This window comes from Apis mellifera, linkage group LG16, assembly GCF_003254395.2.
Source record: "Apis mellifera strain DH4 linkage group LG16, Amel_HAv3.1, whole genome shotgun sequence".
NCBI lineage: Eukaryota > Metazoa > Arthropoda > Insecta > Hymenoptera > Apidae > Apis > Apis mellifera.
The window spans coordinates 5,289,938-5,312,891 of NC_037653.1; the positions used below are offsets into that span (position 1 = coordinate 5,289,938).

The window sequence follows — 22,954 nt, forward strand, 5'->3', positions numbered from 1 at the left end:
ATTTTTGAAAAAAATTAAAAAAGCCAGAGAATTTATAATTATCGATAAAAATATTTGTGATTGGAAAAAATATCAGATATCTACTATATTAATATTAAGATAATATTGAGAATCATGTTTTTAGTTTTGAGGTTTATACTTTTCTTCAACTTTTCTATTAATTCTCCGATAATGATTTGTTAAGTTATTTTTTTATCTAAAACGAAATAGAAAAAGAACCATTTAAAGGAAAATATATTTCAATTTTTCAGAGATATTGAGATTAATGCTCGAAACGTGTTTTTGAAAGAAATTGGAACAACGAAAAAGTTCACCAGATCGTTTTGTGCAAAGCATATATCGAATCAGAGAAGCGAGGAATTCTCTTTTCCCAGGTGGTGAAATAAACGTACACGAACGATTTGCGTGTGCTGTCGCTCGACAGCGAGATGCAACGCGGTCTGCAAATTGACGTTTTGCAAATCCAGGTCAGCTTTTCCAGCACGTGCCAGCTGTTCAGCAACTTCGACGTGATTGTTCAGAGCAGCCAGATGAAGGGCCGTGTAACCATCGTCCTTTTTCTCGTCAACTATCCATGGTCTCGGAAGTTTCGAGAGGAGTACCCGCATTGCGCTGCAATCACAAGATAAATATCACTTTTAACGTGTAGTTGATATACGATTTTTTTCATTCCTTGTTTTTAATTCCTTGATGGAAATAACGATACAAAAAGTGTAAAAAAAAGATTTTTAAATATTTTTTTATAAACGAAAAAGTTGAAAATTTCCTTTAACCCTTTTTATTTTTCGTTCTGAAGATGATTATTTTTTAACAAACTTACATATTAATATAATAATTTGAAAAGAGAAAATGAGAAAATTATTAGATATTTTCATCCACGAATCTTGTGACATTTTTTCACAAATATTTCACGAATTCACCGTAATTATTACTGTTTTTCTTCTTTCATTTTCCTATACGAACCGTTGACAGAACATACATTTCGTCCATTACAAAAGTTTAAGAGATCAACGCCATCTCGCGTTTGGATCCTGGAAATTTCAATTTGTTACTAGTATAACAGAATGTGCAAAGAGGCATTCGTAACATCACAGAAGAATAGAGAATATATTTCGATGAATTGAAAATTAATTAATTACTGATTTTTTACTAACAAATTCTGTACTTTTAAGTTTGTATCGTGTAGTTGAAAGCTCAAACAAGTTTCTCATATAAATTTTAATCCGAAATTCTTTTCAATTAATAATTTATTAACGATTGTCATAGACAGTATTTCAATCGTGAATCTCTAATCCGTAATCTAGTAATAAATTTATTTATTACGAATAATATATGAATAAAAATTATATAAATAGAAGAAGAAGCAATCTTTCAGATGCATACATTCATATTTATAAATAAATTTTATAATAATAAAAAATTAATGAAAAACACATTGCATATCAATGTATATTAATCTGATTATATGTTGGATTAATTATTAATAAATAATTAATTGAAAAAAATTTCACATTTAAAATTAATACGAAAAATTTATTTAAAGTACAAAAATTAGTTTTAACTTGACGAGCTAAAAAGTGGAAAAATATTAAGTAATAAATAATTTATAAATTTTCAATATGGCGTCTTTGATACATTAGAAAGTATATCTCAGTCAGTCATTAATAAATAATTAATTAATGGAAAAGAATTTCACATTAAAATTGATATGAGAAAGTTGCTTGAAGATATAATTTCAAAATGCGAGCTTAAAAGTTTAGAAATTTTGAATAGAAAACGAATAATTAATGAATTTTCTATATGGTGTGCTAAAAATGGTGGGGGATATTCTTCGTCCTTCTCGCACAATGTTGCTTACTTTGTCATTGACTTCGAATACCTCCTTGCACATTCTGTTATCCTAGTAACAAATCGGAGCTTCGGTGATCCAAACGCGAGATGACTCTGATTAAAATTTTTTTAATTGTTGTCTAATATCTCCTTGCACATTCTGTTATCCTAGTAACAAATCGGAGCTTCGGCGATCCAAACGCGAGATGACTCTGATTAAAATTTTTTTAATTGTTATCTAACTTATCGACAAAATTCAATATATATTTTTATATTTCTATATATTCCATTCCACATTTTTGTATTTTTATAAATCGTATATGTATTTTGTTTTATAAATTATTATATATTATTATTATCTCAATTCAAAATCATTTCTATTACAATAGTGCAGATTTCAATAAATCAAAATTAAAATTAATTAGAAAATCTAATAATGACGGTATTATCTATCATAAGGGTGATCACAGACAGTACTTTCTTGCTCGTTTCACAATGAAAATAATATTATCAAATTATATTTTATCTTTTCTTCCAGGCAAATGAAGAAAATTCAATTTTTCAAACGAGGAAGAGAATCAACTTGACGAGTATCGAAATATTTAGCCCGGAGCACGTGCGATCAGGAAACGGTGATTTTCACTGGCAAATTCGAAATTCAGATTTGTTATCAAAGGATGGGCAATCAATTACATTGTTTGGCAAACGTTTGTAATTCAACGCCGCATTATTGCTTCGCATTAGTGTCGAAGCGTGCAGTTAACCGATGATAAATCGCGTGAAATCAAACAGATATGTATATTCGTCGTCTGCGGATTTTCCGCGATGGCGAATAGTTAGTTTGCGCGGGAATCGGGCGAAATCCTTTCGGTTTATGGCCACGGCATCATTAACAGACGCGGTTGTCGATTAACAAATCCTGTAAACTCTGGTTGGTAATGACGTTTGTAGATTATTTAGTAACAGATGTTCACGAATAATATACATATATTCTGTGTTTCTGCATATTCTATATCGATGCGTGGAAAATAAAGTCATATCGGTTGAAATATGTTATTTGTTCAACATTTATTGGACGTGGAAAAAAATATCAAGAAAAATATTTGTTACGCGTCATTAAATTTTTTTATTATTATTTCGACCGAATTTATTTCAATTATTCTCGGAAATAATATATTTTATGAGATTAATTTATGGAATTGCAGATGATAAAATCAATTCAAAAGATAAACGATAAATTTTAACATAAATACAGGTAGTGGGGAAGTCATTCTAACCTTATATCACTTGTGATATAAATACTAAAGATGGGATTCGACTTGTGCACGTGTTCCGAAAAGGAAGGAACACGTCCCTCTAGTGTTAAAAATTCATAACCTGTACTGTTTTCTGAAACCGATCACATTTTATTATTTCTATATTTTTAACAAAATAGAATGATTATTCATTCTAATTCTCATCATTTATTATGCTTTTAATAAAAATAAAATTAAAAAATAATTGTTGATCGAGAGAGAGAATAATAATCAATTCAATTTCTTTTTCATTTTAATAAAATTAAAAAAAAAAAAAAAATTAAAAAGAGCACACAAAATCCTCTCTATCTCAATAACAATTTCAAACTGTGACCATAATTATAAAGACTTCATTTCACCGGTATTATTCAAAGACTAACTATGGTTGCGCTGTTTGTAGACCCCATGGAGAGTCTTTCCCCGAGGCTACAGACAGAGAAGAGACGTGACAGCTGCCTTCTGACAGGACCTCCTCGAGGTACAAGCACCGCTGTGGCACGACAGCTATGCACATGTTTGTCCCACGAATGTATACATATACATACTTACGCATTTCCACTTGACACGTATGTTTTCGATAGACATGGACCTTTTATTTCTCGACTATCTCAAATATCGTGGTTTATTTTTTATGGACTAATTTCCCAGATATGTTATAACAATTATTAAATTATCGAAGCTTAACAAATGATTTATACCTTTCAGAATTTGAGGTTAAGTACAATTCGATTCAATTAGATTATCGAAGCTTAACAAATGATTTATACCTTTCAGAATTTGAGGTTAAGTACAATTCGATTCGATATAATACAAAAATTGAGCATCTGAAAGTACGGTAAGTATTATTCTATAATTGAACTGTCAATAAAAGACGATTTTCACGAGGAGAAAATTAAATGAATTTTAAAAACATAACTTATTTCAACACAACGTTATAATACGTTAATGTATATCGATTCATGAAAATTGTAATTAAACAATTTACGATTTTGAACGCTTTCCTAGACTCCCTTTTGAATATTTATACCCATAAAATCAACTAATTCGCGATCACGTGATTGCGGTTGCACAGAGCCTTAGAAGACCGGGCTTAATAAAAAAAAATACGCCAGCGAAGCGGCATAAAAATTTTATAGCCTCCGATGGCGGTCTTCCAGGCGCGAGAGACGTAAAATGCGTAATGACGCCGAGGAATCGAAGAATAGGAAGGAAGGAAGGAAAAAAAGGGGCTGTTAGGCATGTGCAAATCGATTCTACGGTAGAACGACAATTATACGATCCGATGCGAGTAACGGAGTGTTTCGATTAATCGTGCGAACACTCTCGATTTCTCTTTCCCTTCTTCCTTTTGTTGCGACACATTTTCTATTCAATATATATAACACGTGATTGAATCAAAAAGGTAAGCGACTATTATTATCGTGACTTTTGATCTTTTCCAATTAATAGAAGTGTGAATTAATTTTTCTAGGTTAAGTGCGAAGAAATTTGAATTGAAGGTTAAGTTCGAATCAAACTTGTTTGTAAGGTTAAGTCGATATAATACCAGCTGCGTTATACCAGCGTAGATTGATCGATACGATGTTACATAATTATCTTTTAACGTTGGAAAATGAAGGTAAGAGAAGGTTGAAAGAGTCGAAATTATGATAAATAAACGTGCATACGTTTCATAACCTGTACTCTTAATTCATCCGGGCATCGTAAAAGAATATCGTGAAATTATTCAGAAAGCTGGAAATGAGATTAATCCTTGTCGACGTTGGTCGAAAGATAAAAATGGATTCATGAATAATATTAAAAATCTGTGATCTGAAGTAATAATTTTTACCCTCGCGAAAGTATTTTTTTTTTCTTTAACCGTCGAATATAACAAGAATATAGAAATTGATAAATGATTCGTCACGGTTGCCACATTAATGGAAGAAGAATTTACAAAATAAATTGACTTCGATCGGGTATATAATTACTCGAGCACCGTAATTAGTAACACTCGTAACACATTGTACGCTTTATAGCGGTTAATTAATCCGTCGATTCCGCGCACGTTTAATTTAATCACTTTTTACAACGAGGAAATTTACGACATTCGAAATTGTGTATCAAAGCGTATCAAAGAAACCGTGCAATTATTGTCACGATTTTAACCGCTTATAAACAGGTTATTAAAAAAAATAAAGAAAAAAAAAATTACAACATTTAATCTGAATATTTTTTTTTTAAAATTCCACTCGCTTCTTACGCATCCTCGACACATTGGAATCTCTCTCTCTCTCGAAATTTAAATTCTGTCGCGTAAAAAAAAATTTTTCGCGACACTTTTCGAGAAAAAACTTTTAATTCTTTATTTCATTTATTCACGATTCTTAGTTATTCACTCTGTTCAAAGTTGGATTTTATCCCAGGCGATCGATCGAGTTATTTTCATGCCTCGCTTTCTTATTACGTTATTTAGAATCGAGCGACGGAGCGGGGGGAGGGGAGGAATCTTCGGGAGGAGGAAGTCTGCGAAGGAAAGGAAATAACCGGCCGATATATACGGAGAACTTTCCAGATATTTCCGTAATTCGACTCGAAACTTTCGAATTCCAAACTAGCTTTCGATCGTCAGGGGACGATCTCATGATTCCAACAGATTAAGAGAGCTCGGGAATAAAGTGCATCCAGCAAGATTCTTCGAGAGGGAGAAATTATAAGAAAAGTAATTGAATAAGGGGGGAGGGGGAGAGAGAGGAGGAGAACGTTTCGCGATAACAGGATAAAGCGTCCATGCTTTTCCCGATATCTTAAACCCTATAAATTTGAAATGTTCGACGAGGGGATAGGATTAACAGAATTGAATTATTTTATTCATATGCCGCGTCATTCGTATCGTACAAAACATGATATATTTTTTTCCTCTTATATTAAGAAGATTTTATTTCAATTATTGATAGAAATGTTTCGAAAGAAAGAAGAAGAAGAAGAAGAAAAAGATTTTCGAGAGAGACACGTGTTATTCAAATTATTTAAGAATAGATTTTATATCGAAAGGAAGTAAATAAATATTATTTTTTCGATAAATTACACTCGAAAATATATTGTATAAGATTGTAAAAAAAAAAAAAGAAGAATCAATTTCCGCGTGTTCGAAGAGTTTGCGCTGGCAAACGCGGTTCAAAAATATTTTCCTCCCCAAAATAAATATTTTCTTGCCTATATATTCTTCGGGGTAACATCCAACTATATACGTTCCCAATAGAATCAAACCGCTGTTGGCGAAATATAGAACTATATAACGGATTAAATAAATATCTCCGATATAGCGTCTTAAAATGAAACTTTTTATCACATTTTTCCACAAACACCTTTCTTTACACGTATTCGTACATCCATCCATACCGGCCGAGCAACAATTTTTATTCAACGCGAGTTATCGATTCTTTTTTATTAATCTCATTATCGATTCAAAACGAGTGCTACAAACTCGATCGATCATTAATTTCGATCATATCAATCTTTGACGTCTCTCGGGATATTGTGCCAGAAAAATTCCTTTAACCTCAAAATTAAATTTTATTTTTCTCTCAAATATTTTCGAATATTTAACGATCCTGAATTTTTATCCATTATATAATTTAATTATCAACGAAAGAAAAAAAGAAAAAATTCCAATCGAAAACCGAAACACATTTTTTGGCAGAGCATGTTCAACATAACCTCTTCGAAGCTTCGTAGTAGATGGATTCTAGGTCGGGAATAAAAGGAGGCATGAGCCAATAGTTTGTGACGTTTTAGTTGTTTATTAGCATTGATGATGCCATTTGCACGCTTTATTCGTAGAACAGTTTTATCCTTGAGCCGTGCAGGCATTTTGAGATTGGTCTAATCGCTCGCTTGCGCAATATGCGTGCAATTTAACGCTGCGTTAATTGAAGGATGAAGAAAAAAAAAGAAAAAAAAAAAGAATTCTCACGAACGAGAGAGTGTTAACAAACGCGTCAGCATCGCGTCATCTTGCTCGGTTTACTGTTACCGATACTCGCGTGACGTATGCATCCTCCACACTTCGTGATGTGACGTGCTTAGGTATCGAGTATATCATATGATGGTTATGTATACGTTTCTGACACGCGATCACGTATAATATACAACGCTCGGGATTTCAACGTTTGTCAAGCGTTTGATTTTAATTCTCGATCTTAATCTTTTGTAGAGTTTCCTTCCAATGAATATAAAGAATATAATTTTAAATAATTTAACATTTCGTGACGAGTAATTATCACTTGTATTTCTTTTTTTTTTCTCTTCAATTTTTCGGACAAGTAAATTTTTTTTTCTTTGTTCGTAAATTGATCGAAATTAAATTGCGAGTGGAGGAAAAGGAATTTTTTTTTTAAGAGAGAGATTCTGATAATTTCGCAATTAATAAATAATAGAAATTTCGTGCAAGAATAAATCTCTTATCAAAGTTTTGCGAATTCTTTTTTCGTTTTTTTCAAAAACAAATTGAAATGGGATTTATTATTTGTAACGAGATTTCTCATGCATCGAATTAGTTGTCGCGATAAGCGGCTCGTAATTGGCCGCAACAATTCCAATTACGTAATTTAATTTTACACTACGTAATTTAATTTTATATTCGACGAATATAAATTACGAATATAATAAATAAAATCAAAGGAAATATCCCTAATCTAACCTAAAAAATTCACCCGAAACCAGTCTCCTCTCCTCCCAATAAATTACCTCCTCCAAAAATTGCATTACCCGAAAAATCGAGAGAACCGAGAAAAGAAAGAGAGCTCGGCTCTGAAAAATCATCCATCGAAACGATGAATGTATAATAAAATCGCGTCTCCGATCGGGAGATACGGGGATAATAATTGAAAAAAAGAGAAGAGAAGAGAAGAGGAGAAAAAGAGGAGGAGAAGAGGAATCTCCCTCTCGATGAATGGCTCGGTTCAGTCCAAGATTATACTTTGCCAGTCTGAATCTCCCGGTCCACTTTGTATATCGGTATCGTCCTACACGCGCGGTGGCCAGCGTTCACGGGCATGCATATACGTGGATATATCGCGCATTTAGTGACTCACTGACAAACGAGGCATCGTTGCGGACTGTGGCGAGAACGCGCTACACACGCCGCCCTGCCCCTCTGCTTCCCTACGCGCGCTTCCCTCCCCCCGTTCTGCTCTGCTCTGCTCTCTCGTTCTCGCCGTTCCACTCGCGAAAATGGTTTCCGCGCGATGGCCGTGAGTCAGTGGAAGAGATCACATGGCGAAGTGCTAAATATAATTGACATAGTGCAAGCCCACGGGTTCGCGTCTCTCTCTCTCTCTCTCTTTCTCTCTTTATCTCTTTCTCTCTCTCTCTCTCTCTCTCTCTCTAGAGATATATAATTTCTCGGAGGTTCGCGCACGATTTTTCGCCGGCCAAACAAATGCCATTGACAAATATTTACGAATTATTTATTGTGCGGTTTCTGTTCGTTGTGCAACAAAATTCGAACGATTCGAAATTCTTTTTTTTTTTTTACTTTCCTCCTCCGTCAATCGTTTTCTTCTTCGAAAATTTCTAAATTTCTCTCAATTTTTTTTCTTCTTTCGTTCGTTTCGTAAAGCAAAGTGAAGAATCTTTCTCTCTCTCTCTCTCTCTCTCTGTCTCGAGCAAAGGTGCGGACGACAAGCTGTTCGAAACGGAAGCGTATCTATTGTTGTATCGGCTCGGATGAATGGTTCCCTTTTTTTTAAGCGGGGGAGAGAAATTTTGAAAGGGAGAAATTTCGCTTATCGACGGTGCACGACTGCGGTGACTGCCACTTGCGCTGCTACGGGTAAGTTGTCTGTCTTGTTCTTGTGGTTGCTAGCTAATTGAACGCTTAAACGAGATAAATCAAGCTTGACGATCGCTCGGATTGCGCGAATACGATTCTGAATGTAATTTGCGCTTTCTTAATGCTTCGAGCCATTACGTCATACCGGTTGCCTCACAACACGGGATTTAATTAATTCGTGCCTTCCTTACCATTCTCTTATTATTATTATCGTCTCTTACACACATTTTTCCAATTTCTATATATATATATATATATATATATATATATATATATTTTTTTTTTTCTTCTAAATTATCGCGCGTGGAGATAAAAAAGAGAGAAAAAATTCGTCGATAATTCTGCGATGACAATTTATTTTGATAAATTAAATTAAACGAAAAATTAGCATCGATAATTTCAGATTTGAAAGAAAGAGACCAGAACCCGGAAACCAGTATTTTTACGGAATCCTCTTATCTCTTCCCCCCCCCACACTTCGCCATCTTCCCTTCCTTATCCATCGTAACGCAACATCAGCGTTTAAACACGCGTCGGAGAATTGAAAAGGCGATATTCATCAATCGAGAATTCATTCTATCAAACCCGTCACTCTCCTATCGTCTTCGTACGAAGAAAGACGCGAAATTTAAAGAAGAAAAATATTTTCCCTTCCCTCTCTTTTTATTATATTTTCACCGCGATAACAACAGCGATATTTAAAGCGATTGTAAAAAGAAGAAGAAGGGAAAAAAGGAAAAAGAATTATTTATACAAGAGAAACTTTTTTTTCTCCGGAAGAGAAAATTCGGAATTCCATTTATCATCCCCGTTTTCGCTCTCAACCCCTTCTCGCCGAGATTGTTCCCAAACTTTTCGCCCGATTTCTTATCGCCCGTCCACGTGTCCGATCGAAAACTCGGCCTGCGATAAATAAAGCTTCGATTCCTTCCCCCTCCACCTCCTCCTCCCTCGCCCTCGTGTCCATCAATTCTTCGAGTCGAGGCGCGGAAATAAATTTCCCGATTTTCAACCATTTGAAGAATCAACCCCTCCCTCTCCTCTCCCTTATTCTCGATGCTCAACGGGCTATTTCGAGAATCGATTAGGCTATTTTTATTTCTCTCTTCTTCATTCAACCTTGAATTTGTTGAAATTTTTTTTTCTCTTTTAGATTTTTCAAGATTGAGTGTTAAATTTCGTTTCAGAAAAAGAGTGATTTGTAAAATAGTAAGAGCAGAGTGTTTTTTTCCAAGTTAATTGTCAAGTTGAATGTCATATATCTTCTGAAAGAAACTCTTATTGCATTCGTTCTCGTCAGCGACAATAGAATTCCTCGAGTTTTTAACTCCTCGTAAAAAAAAAAAAAAAGAAAAAAGGATGAAAATTCATATATTCAAATGGATCTCGGTGTGTCTCTGCTTTTCAAGAACGGAATCGAGGTATCGATGCAATCATTGTGCCATGCCCATTAACTCTTTTCAACCGAATCAAGCGTACGTTTTAACGGTGGGATCGGCAATGTTCAAAGTTCCGTCCGACCGAGCCTTCCTCCTCGAAAAAAATAAAATAACAAAATCGATCGTTCCGAAAAATTAGAAATATTGAAAGTATCGTTTTAACGAAATTCTCTAATGAAACCCATATATCGAGCAAAATTGAAATGATAATTAATCTGAATAAGATTAAATTTGAACGATTTCAAACAAAAGTGTTCGAAAATATATTCCTAATAATTCCAATTTTTTTATATTCTTAGAAATATACAAGATCCTAGCACGGTGACAATAAATTAAAAATACATATTTTCTTCTTTTTACTTTCTTTTCCATATCGATTCGAATTGCTCTCTTGAAACTTTCCATACGTATCTATTTCAGAAAGGATATATTTTTTATTCGGAATCGAAGGGAAGAGAGAAGGGAAGATAAAACGAAGGAGGATAGAAGGAAAGGGAGAAAAAAGAATTTTTGGGGAAAAATGAGAAAGATGGGGTAATATGCAGAAACCGTGAGGACCACCGTGACGCAATTTCCGGCCGCTTCTATCTCGAATTGGCACTCCGAATGGTCGCCAGAGGACCGATGCACTTCAAAGCGGGGAGCACCCGCGCTCTTTCGACTCCACGATTCGTTGATTCGATTCGCCCATTTTCCGTGATCGCGCGAGGGAAAGAGAGAGACAGAGACAGACAGAGAAAGCGACACACACACACACACACACACACACACACACACACACACACACACACGCACACACACACGCACGCACGCACACACGCACGCACGCACGCACGCACGCACGCACGCGCACACACACACACACACACACACACACACACACACACACAGAGAGGAGAGAGAGAGAGAGAGAGAGAGAGAGAGAGAGAGAGGAGGAGAGAGAGAGAGAGAGAGAGAGAGAGAGAGAGAGAGAGAGAGAGAGGAGAGAGAGAGAGAGAGAGAGAGAGAGAGAGAGAGAGAGAGAGAGAGAGAGAGAGAGAGACATTTCCAAACTTTTCTACGGTAATTGAAATAATGATGTATAAAATCGAGGCGAAAGTTTGGCCGATTCTTCATCGATTTGGAAGCAGGAAGATCCAAGTTCGAGGAAAAAAAAGAAAATGACGATTGATACATTCGATATTCTGCCGGAGATAATTTGATGGAAAACTATTTAAAAACTCTTTTCAAAGTTTGGTATTTTTAAACGAGAGACTTGTTCGAATCGAGGCTTGCTTTTAATTTCGAGAAGAAAAAGGAACGAGGCGGATTGGATTAAGTCTGGAATTAATCTCGCTTTTTAAACGACGATATCCACCGATCGAAGGAAAAAAGAGTATTTTTGTCCCCCTTACCGGAAGAAGCTGCCGAAATTTAAAATTAGGGAAAGAGATTTTAGAGATTTTTTCCGTCGAAACTCTTAAAATCGACGTCCTTGTTCGACATAAAACGAGTTTACCTACGCAGCTTCTCGACGATCTCGGCGAGAAACTGGAGAAATTTGAGAAATGAGTCACTTGGGAGGCTGACAAATCGTTGCATCATTTTTAATTACGATCGCATTCCTGCCTTATTTTTACTTTCCCACGAAAGAAAAAAAAAAACCAATTCTCAATCGCGATTGCAGAAAAAGATTGACAATATCTCGTTGTTTCGAAAATCGAAATCCTTCAGAGATAGATAGATAGATAGAACGCGAGTTTTGGAAGAGTTTCCTTCCTGGAAGGAAATGAGAGAAGTAACAGGGAGGACGAAGGAGGAAGAAAGCACTTCAATCGCAGCACTTTGGCGGGAGCCGCGTAATTTATGCGTTCAATAATCCTCGGCCGTTTCTCCGGAAAAAGAAAAAAAAATATATGTATATATATTAATCCCAGCCTCCTTTAAAAAGTTATCGCGAAAAGGAGGTTGGTCACGGTGGGATGGAGGGGGAGATGGGGGGGGGGGGGGGAGCGAGCCACCAACTTTCTCGCGGCCGGTGGAAATGACTCGGGCGGTGAAATATGGCCGCGGACAAGTCACAGGTGCTGCCACGCGTAGGAGAGATCGGCATCCTCCTCGTTACTTTTCTCGCCTTTCGTTCTTTCGAATCGATCGATCGAAAAGGACGAACGAATTGATTCGAAAAAATGAGAGTCGAGAAAAAGGAAGTTCGATTTTTGGACGAGAGTGATCGGAACGTTTCTCTGATAAAAACGTGGGACGATGTAACGTCGCTGTCTCTCTTTGGCGCACACGTGGCGAGCGAGATACGTTTAAGGCAGTGTGAGAAATTTTTCCCGGGATTTCGGATGCATCGACCGATAAAATTCGTTGTTCGTTTTTTCGACGGAATTGGGATCGTTGTGAAACGTTGCAACGTGTTGCGCGATTCGAAAAAAAGAGAGAAAAAATCGTGCATAAACACTGTGGAAGAGAAAAATAGAAACGGAGAATCATCTCGTGTCCCTCGTTCATTTTTATTCGGTGGCGAAAAGTTTGAAGGAAGGAAAAGTATATAGATTATGGTTACGATTTTTGTGAAATGAAAAAAAAAAAAAATACGAAGATATGTCGAATATGTGAAATGTGTTTTTTGGAAAAAGAGAAAATATTCGTTCGTATCGAAAATTCCTGTATTTCTTCTTCTTTTTTTTTTTGTGCAGAAGAAAATACAACAAAATTTATAATTCATTTGAGCCAGAAGAAATTAATATCACTGTAAAGTGCACGAGCAATTTCATCTTAATTTCCATAAAGAAATTTCTAGCGTAGATTCGAGGAGTGGATATCACGAGTAGAACAGGGGAGAGGGAGGGGGAAATTAATTAATTAATTCGATTCATTAACCCTGGCTCGCTCGTTATAAGGGATGAACGCTGAATGGCCGCATATATCGCGGTCGAAAGAAGAATTTTCCGCGCTATTGCACCGACCCTCCCTCCCCCTCCTCGATTTCTTACAGTCATCCGACTGTTATACGAGATGGGAAAGGATCCAACTTCCGCCGTTTCCGTCCCTTCCCCCACCTCTCCTACGTTCTTCCCTCACGTTTCAAAATAATTCTTTCGCGCGAGAATTTCCGATACGATGTCTCTAATTCTTCCTCCAGGAATCTATTCAACTTCGACCGAACGTTTTCGTTAACGAAATTACGTTTAATATCGATTCGATATTCCGCGAGAACCTTTCACGACAAAGGTGGTTCAATTTGAGCTTGAGTTTTTGAAGGGACGAGAAATACGGCAGGGAAAAATTCTCCTCCCGAATACGAGACATTATCCGAGACGTGTCGAGCCAATTTCCTCGATTCCCAATTATTATTCCCACCTTTCTTCCCAATTTATGGATTCGAAAATCGATCTCGAGATTTTAAATCCTCGATTATTATTCCCATGAATTGGAATTTCTTCCCAATTCGAAAATTCGAGAATCTTTATCGAGAGTTTAATATCTTTCGCTACGAATTCGATTTCTCCGCAAAAATCTGCATAATATTCGAGAAAGATCGTCAATGACCGTCTCAGCAAAACCGAGTGCTTTGATTACGTTTATTGAAAAAGAAACTCTCTTCAAAACGGGATATTTATAACTTGTAAACAGGCTTACATTTAATTAGAATCGAATAACATTACAGAATATATATATGTATAATAATATGATATAATTACGATAATAATAACTGTTAATAATGGTGAGAAACAAATGATAAAAATAAAATACCGATGCTACATTTCCAGAGAAAGATACTCGACGTACAATAATCGCTCGTCATATGTACAGTACGCAGCATCTTGCGCAGACCGACTATAGTCGCCTCACAGTACATCAGTGGCACTTTATGCAAACCGACTATAGTCGCCCGTAGTTAACGAAACGGTTAGAATAATCTTTACGCGATTGAAAGCAATGTACATAACACTCTCCAACAATATTCTCTCGAACGGATTCGCGAGCAAAAGAGAGAGGCTTTTTGGATATCCAGTTGTCGAATCGAGAACAACAGGGAGGATCGAACAATAGGATCTATATATATATATATATATATATATATATATATATATATATATATATATATATATATATATATAAATATAAGAAAGAAAGAATAATCGCCACGAGGAAAGAAGGAGTATCCTCTTTGTACAACAACGTTGTCTCTGCGGAGCAGCCGGTAATTCTCACGTTATCGTCTACCGTTGTATAGAAAGAAGTGACGGGAGGAGGGGGAGGCGTAGTGGGATAGTTAAATAAAATCTGAAAATACCTCGACCGATAATACCGACCGAGCCAGCCTGCGGTGACGCGATCTTTTTTTCTTTTAATTTTCCACGCGTCCATCATCGATTTTTGCTGTATTTTATTTTGTCAGCAAAAGCCGACCTTCTTGGATGATTCCTTTTTCCTCGGTTGGCATTCCACGGATTCCGACTCGACCTATTTCTCCTCATAACGAGTTTCGTTACCAGCAAGGGGAAAATAAGATTTTTACATTATTTTAAAGTAATGGGTTTGTTTGCGCCGTGCACCTGAATACCCGGCTGGAATTTTTGTCGCCTGTTCTCCAATTGGGTCAACGTTGTTTTATACGATGTTTCTTCTCTTACGTATTCCTTTTCTTTTCTTTTCTTGAAAAGGGAGTAAAATAGACGAACAAACGAATAAGGGAATTCTGTTCACTCTCCAATCAATTTTCGAGAGAAAATTGTTCTTTTAAAGGAATGGTATATCGTTTAGTAAGTTTTTTTTTTTTTTGTTTCTCGAAATTCGACAAATTCGATACTTTTTCTTCTCTCTCTCTCTTTTACTCTCTTCGAGTGAAAATAAACGGTGTCCGATTATTTTTCGAGACAGTGCAGTTTTATTATTAACGAAGTCGGTAATTTCGATGAAATCATCGCCTGCCCGATGTTTATTATCAAAGGAGTAACAGCGAGGGCAATACGGTTCTTAACATTTCCATCGTTTGTTTTATCATTTTCGTATAAACGCTGGGCCATTTTGTTTCCGCCTATATAATCTCGATACACGTACGTGTAACCGAATAAATTTACAATATTTTTTTTCCATCGAATTATTATTATCGACAAGATTGAAAAAGAAGAAAAATTGAATAAAATTCTCTGTATCTGTCTATCTATCTATTCTAAAATAATACGTTTCTTCGTAGTTAAATTAGATTAGATGCAATCAGGGGGAATGCGTTAAAAACATTATCGAAATAAAGTTAGTTTAACAACCGCTTATTAAAATGCTCGAACAACGTTTTTATTCGTAGCTTATTCTCGTATAATTATTCGCAATTATTATTACGTTTTTTAACGATAAATTATCGAGGTAATTTTATTCGCGATTTTAACCGTTTAATTTTTTTCCTCGTCGCTTTTTCTTCTCGAAAAAAAAAAAAAAGAAAAAGAACGAATAAATTTTCACGTTATATTACGAGATAAATAAATATTGCTCGGTCAGATTCATTCCCCTTGAAAAGCACGGCTTCATTTAGATTATCGAAAGCAATAATTATATGGTCGCCGTTTATAAATCAAATTAATGAAACGACAGCGATAAATCTAAATCTTTTTAGCCGATGGTGGTAGAGAGCCGGAGGTGGTCAGTTAAGAAGTTAAATAACCACCAGATTATTAACTCGATTAATTATTATTAACCCTCCTCCCCCTCCTCCCCCCCGCCGAAACTTGTTGTACTTTGAACGATATAAATCGGGTAAACACACGGCCGGGGAGGAACTTTTTTAACTTCGTCCTTAGATAGATATTATCTCGACAGGGCATTACTTTCGCGATACAACGAGCAAGCTTTTCCAATTAACTTCCATCTTATAAATATTCATGCCTCGAATTCGCGCTCACGCCCAAACGTAAATCCAGTTTCTTTTCCTTGCTAAAATCCTCATTCCCCCTCCCTCCTCCTTTATTTTTTTCTTTTCTTAAACTTTAATTTTCAAACTCGAATTCGTTCCACTTTCTTTCCTAATTAAAAATCCGATTTGATTCGATCAAGTGTTATATTTCGCGACAACGGAACAAGATTTCGAAACAAGATTTCGATTTTTTCTTAGAAAGAATATCTGCGTAAAGAAGAAGATACCTTTGGAAAATAAAAATTCTCGTTATCTTTTATAGAAATAAAATGCAAACAACAAACACGCAATATTTTAATATTTCTTTATTATTAAAATAAGATTATTGTATTCTCAATTTATAATATAAAATCGAGAAAAGAAAGGAGAAAAATAAGAATCGAAATGCTACAAACGTTACACTTAAATTCACTTTTGTTTATGCCTCGAACGACAACATTAATACGCGAGACAAGAGACGACGCTTGACAAAAGTCAACAAACATTCGGTGTGACCGTGGAACGAGTCATTTCTCGCCGATACGGCAGAGGGGAAGGTAGTATACACGGCGAGCACGAGCATCGAGCACCATTAACGACGCATCAGTTTCTCAGGCACGCAACTTTTTCCAACTTTTACTATCCCGTGAAATTGTCGTTTCCACGAGACGTAGACTTTTCAAAAGGAGCAAAGAACAATCCGTAGATTTTAATGGTCGTAATGTCTCCGTTGTTTCGCCCAGCGTGTGTGTGTGTATGTGTGTGTGTGTGTTGGAAAAAATCCCCCCTCTCCGTGGGGATCCATTCGAATGGGAAGGAAAAGGAAGGAAGAAGGAACGAAAGATCTATGTCTATTTTGTAACGCCTAGTATCACGAAAATCGTCACCTCGGATAATTAATTTTTCGAGTTGAAAATTGCTCAACAAAATTGAGAAGAGAGGAAAAGAGTTTGAGAAATTTGAGTTAAGAAAAATATCCCTCGACGAAAAAAGATAACATCCTTTATCTCAGGAGGGATAATGTGGAAGGATGTGGCGATGTCTCGAAGGAAGCGCGTGAAAGAAACGTTCGTCGCAGTTTGGCAAATATTTTTAAGCCGCTTAAGGATTTATTTACGCGCGGGGAAGGACGAGCGGAGGAAAAACCGTTCCGCTTCAGCAATCTGGACGACCTTTCCATCTTTCCACCCGAAATTAACGACGATAATTAGTGTGTAAGAACCAGCAAGAACCTCGCTGTTTCCCCATCTTTTTCCTTCCCTCTCCTTTTATTTTTCCATTTCTCATCTCTCTTTTTCTTTCTGTTTAGTTGGAACGGATCAATCGAGAAACATTTTTCTCGCGAGTGGATCATTGGAACGTGTATTCCATTTGCGAGGAATAATATATAATCTGTTTACGAGAATTTTAGAATACGTTCGAGACAACAGAGTGCTCTGCTCTCCGTATCTTTCACCGTTATTTTTTCCCCCACCTTTTCTCCCTCTCCCTCTCTCTCTCTCTCTCTCGCCGGCCACGTGTTGTCGGCCGTTAGAAACGGCGATTCCCTTTCGTGAGGGAGCATCGGACGACCGAAAACCGCTTTTGAAAACGAACTTCTTGTCTCTCGGTTGCTTCGTGCCTTAACCAACTTGGTACCAAAGGCTATTTTCACCAACGAACTCGTAACCCGATACACATCGAGCGAGGAGGAGAGTTTGTTTCGGTGTTTCTGTGCAGTTAGAAAATCACTGTGAAATGGCCTTCGGGTTTCCTTTTAATGAAACGCCCAACTTCCGACTTGTTAATGGGACCTCTCCCTCCCCTCTTCTTTCCTCCTCGCTCTGTTCAAAACAGAACAGCGATTGCTCTTCGCTTTTTCTTTCCGAGATTTAATCCAACATTTTTCCAAAGGAAATATTAATGTTTAATTATTGAAAGAAGAGGAGGAGGAGAGGAAGGAGGGGGAGAAGGATACGGGAAATTAACGGCACGCAAGGCGTTTGAAAAAGATGTTTAGTCGTGTAAAAGCGTTAATTCTCTCTCTCTCTCTCTCTCTCTCTCTCTCTCTCTCTCTCTCTCTCTCTCTCTCTTTTTCAAAGATTTCGAAGATTTTTAATATCTTTCGAATTATTTGTTACGTAAATTTTTTATAAAATACTTTTTGTACGTTTGTGAAATAATATCAACTTTCTTTTGTATGAATAAACTTTAATTAATTGATCGATCCGAGATAATTTTTCAGCGATAAAAATTGGTTAAAAAAAAAAGAAAAAAAGGAAAGAAAAGAGAGAAATTTGTTTGTATTTAACTCGCGAAGAAATTCGTCATGCATAAATAAAACGCAATGAAATTATTCATTTAATTTTCCCCGCTGTTATTACTGAAACGTAGCGAATACATTAGAGAGATTTGAATACATTTTGAAGAGGAGAATCTTAATCACCGAATTGCATAATATCGAGGAAATGGTAGAAAGGCGGCTTTAATATCTTGCCGAGGTAAAATCTCATTATTATGGTTTTGAAAAATGTGAAGTGAAAAGAGGAATTAAAATTTCCAGATAGACAAAAGAGTTTTTTAATTAAAACGATTTTTCTTCCATCTTACACACACATATATATATATATAAACCTTGCAAAATTCAATATTCTTTTAATCTTAGATTCTCCATCTCCCGGCGTTTCCAAAATTTATTCTCTTTAATTAAAAAAAATAAATAAATAAATAAAATCACGAAGAGAAGAGGGACACGGACATTCAGCTGTCGAGAATAATGCGAAAGGCTCTTCCCTTTCTCTCTCTCTCTCTCTCTCTGGTTGGCCAGGAGGAGGAGAAGGAAAATCGTCGATTTTCTTCTCCTCGTGCCCCGAACAGTTGTCTCCGAGTGTGGCGTCAGCGCGACGTCCAAAAATAGGGGGCTGTATTAGGGCGTAAGCCCGCGGTGGCTCGTTTTCGCACGGCTCACCGGACCGCGAATGCATCGTCTTCGGCTGCTGGTAATTTTAGATCTGGAGGAGACGTCGCGACGCGGATTTCCACTCTGTTCCTACTCTACACCGCGAACGATACGAGCTACGCGACGCGATACGCGCGCCTACGTTTCATCAACGTTGCACAACCTCTCCCAACAACCGACGTTTCGCGCCGAGAGGAAACGCGTTCTGTCCCACGCGGATCCCCCCCACTCTTCGCCCGAGAAGCTAGCGAATCGTTCCATCTTTCGATGCTTCCTTCGTTGCGCGGATAGAATATTTGAACCGATAATTTTTTTCGAGCTAGGGAAGAAGAGAAATTTTTTTTTTTTTTTTGGATGAATCGAGAGAAATTCAGGAAATGAATAATTTTGAAATATCGTTTTGATCGATCCATTTTTCGGAATAATAATAATTCGAGGGAATAAGAAATTGCACGGAAGAAATTATTGCTTGAAATTTTATAATTTCGATCTCTCTCTCTATCTATCTATTTATTTATCTATCTATCTATCTCTCTTTAGAGGTTTTATCTCCTCGATTATTTGTTGCCGTTTAAAATGCCGATTAAATATAATACGCGTGACGAGAGAGCGAGTTTAATTCTCGCTCCTGTAACCAATTCTATTGAACTTTTGCGGTAAGCTGATCGATGACGCAAGTTTTCCAATTATGTAGAGTTATAGTTTGGCGGCGGTTAGTTTCTAACATGATAACACACGTTGGGAACGTCTCTGTACCACGTTCTTACCTACAAGTAAGCAAATCGAGTTCGTACACTCGCGAAACTTTCGTTACACACGAGGGGAGGGGAGGGAAGATTAAAATTATCCCATATTCGAATCGAATGAATTGAATCGCGTCGAAATTTTTAACCCCTCGTTCCTTTCGTTCTTTTCTTTTACTGCGAAAGAGAACGAAAGATTTGAACATTGTTCCTCCTCCCTCCTTCCCTCGTATCGGGGGGGGGAAGGGATTCGCGACACCGTCGAATAATAAAACTGCGATTAATTGCCCCCTATATAACGTCACATTGTGTACAAGCGCTGGACATTTGCCAACACCGTTATTGCTGCAAATAACGTTCTATAAATAATACAACTGCGACAAGCGATCTCGGTAGCCAGCTTGCATCTCGAGTATAAGTCTCGTCGTTCAACGTCTTCCAACAATCGATCGATCTCCCAGCGAGGGATAATATCGATAATACACGCGTGATTGAACATACGCATATTTTTGTATCCGTTCCTCGGTTAACCTCTATATCTGTATCTTCTTTACCGACCCTTCGGTAATCTTTATTACCGACCAATCTTCGTTCACCTTGACCAATCCGATCCTCGAATTCCTGGTCGAGTGGAATATTTTCAAAATGGAGGTTGCGGATGGATAAACTGTTATCCAATTATCCATCGCTCGTGATTTTTATATAAAGAATCGTGGAAGAGTTAATCGAAACGTTCGAAAAATTCTCGAGGATGAGTTGAAAAGAAGAATATTACACGTTTTCGCTTCGTAATGATTCAAATTTGCATCGATGTTCAATCGAACGGAATAATATTTACGAGATAATCGAGATATTGGTTCGAATTTTGATTATTTTCCCCGTTTTTCTTACGTGACGTAAATGTATTTTATCGACACTCTTTCCCAAATAAGGAGTTTCCCGACGAGGACGAGCGAAAATGACAAAGCTCCTCGGTCGGGCTTATCGGTTCGTGGTGTTACACGTTTCATTAGGTGTTCTTGACACGCCCTCGTAAAGTTATAGTTGAAGCAAGTTTAATGGGATCAATTTAGTTATTTCGAGCGGGTTTGTTTACTAAAACGGGGGCTAAATTTCCTTAATCTGACGCGGAAAAATGCCGCGTATAAAAGTCATTAAGGGGTTAAACAGGATCGTTTGACACTTTTACTGCTTCATGCCCCCCGCGATTTATTGCATCGCGTAATTTCTTTCATTTTTCACGTCATCGCGTTATCGCGAACGCAAACCGAAAGTTCGAGAGTATCCTAACGAATCTGATCGGTAGGGAGGAGGAGGAGGAGGACCCGATTTCTCCCTCCTGGATTAATATTTTCCGATGACAATCCATAATTATCCTTCATCCTCCACGATTACCAGGCAGCTCATTAAATTCGATTCGATCATTAAGTTCATTAAGTTCTTTTACCCGGTAAATCTCACTCGTCCGAATTTTTATCCGAAATTGGAAAGAGAAAAAAATATTTGAAAATTTCACGTATGAGATGGAAATTAAAAATCCAACTATTCTTTTCTTTAAGAAAAATTTGAAAAGGATCGAAATAGTGAAAATCAAGTGAACGAGAGAAAATTATATCGATTGTAATGCGATTACAATAAAGAAAAGAAATCTGAAAAGGATCGAAATGTAAAAGAAATCGATGCAAAGAAAAAATTATTCTCTTCTAATTTGTAATGTGATTACAATAAAGAAAAAAATTTGAAAAGGATGAAATGTAAAAGAAATCGATACAATCACGAAAAAGAAAATTATTCTAATTTCGATTGTAATGTAATTACAGTAAAAAAAAAAAATCTGAAAAGGATCGAAATGTAAAAGAAATCAATGCAATCACGAAAAAATTATTCTCTTCTAATTTGTAATGCGATTACAATAAAGGAAAAAAAAATCTGAAAAGGATCATAATGTAAAAGAAATCGATGCAATCGCGAAAGAGAAAATTATTCTCTTGTAATTTCGATTAACGAAAAACAAAAAAAAAAAAATGGAATGAAGAAAAATCTGAAATGCAAAAGAAATGGAGTAAGATCGATGCAATGATCGGGAGAATTATTTCAGCGATGAGTAATCGTTGGTGTGATGTAATTATAGTGATGTAACGAGGAGGAAGATAGGAAGATGGTGGAAAGAAATTACGAAGGAGGGAAATTCATCGTGCATTATTTCGAGTATGAAATTGCAGATGATATGATAAGCCTGGAATGCAAACGAGGATTCGCTCTCTTCCGCCAGATGCGGTTGCCAAATATTTGACTCAAAATATCATTCTGCATAAATAATGTCAGGCGGGAAGAAGGACGGAGCGAGTGTATTCACTTGTTATTCACTTGTTTCGCTTTGTGTAATCAACACGAAATGAAAATACAAAACGATAAAGCTAATTCTTCATTGAATTGGAAAAATAGAGCGGGATTTTTCCGAAATGTACAAAATCGATCGATCGAAAAAAAAAATATATAAGAACAACAAAGGATAAAAAGCTTCGTTCTTGGAACGCGAGATGGAGATTCCGACTGAAAAATTATATATATATTATTTTCAACCATATTTATTCCATAATTCTTATTAGTCTTGGAATAATTTTCATGTCGATAGTTGGCACGAGTTTATGGCGCTGTACTGTGCGATTGCATGTTAGTGCTTACTATTACTATATTTTGCCGTAACAAATTCTGATTTCTGAGTTGTATACAAATATAATAAATATATATATATATAGATACATTTTTCTTACTTCGATAGGCAAACGCAGCAAGAGCCGCTTTGCATAATCTATTGTTCTATCTCCATCGTTCGCGCAAAACGTAAAAAAAAGAAAGTAATTGAAAATTAATACGAGAGAGAAAAAAAGAAGGGAAATGTATAAAAAAAATCCTGTACCCTTTTCTTCACAAAATATATCCCTCACCTTTCGTCAATTAACCAAACAACGAGTCAATATTTCGTTTCACTTATCCCAATTATAATTAAACCTTC

At 36.4% G+C, this 22,954-nt stretch overlaps 1 protein-coding gene and 1 long non-coding RNA gene across 2 annotated transcripts in view; one reads left to right on the forward strand and one right to left on the reverse strand.

Moving 5' to 3' along the window:
- Nucleotides 1-22,954, reverse strand: part of LOC550708 (E3 ubiquitin-protein ligase MIB1) — a 575,562-nt gene that overhangs the window by 2,404 nt on the left and 550,204 nt on the right. The window contains exon 10 of the mRNA XM_026445843.1: nucleotides 393-612. Coding sequence (XP_026301628.1) covers nucleotides 393-612 — 220 coding nt within the window. The remainder of the gene's footprint in view (nucleotides 1-392; nucleotides 613-22,954) is intronic.
- LOC113219313 lies at nucleotides 15,787-18,809 on the forward strand. The gene is made up of 2 exons (XR_003306315.1): nucleotides 15,787-17,471; nucleotides 17,567-18,809. It is a non-coding gene; the product is annotated as an uncharacterized LOC113219313 (long non-coding RNA).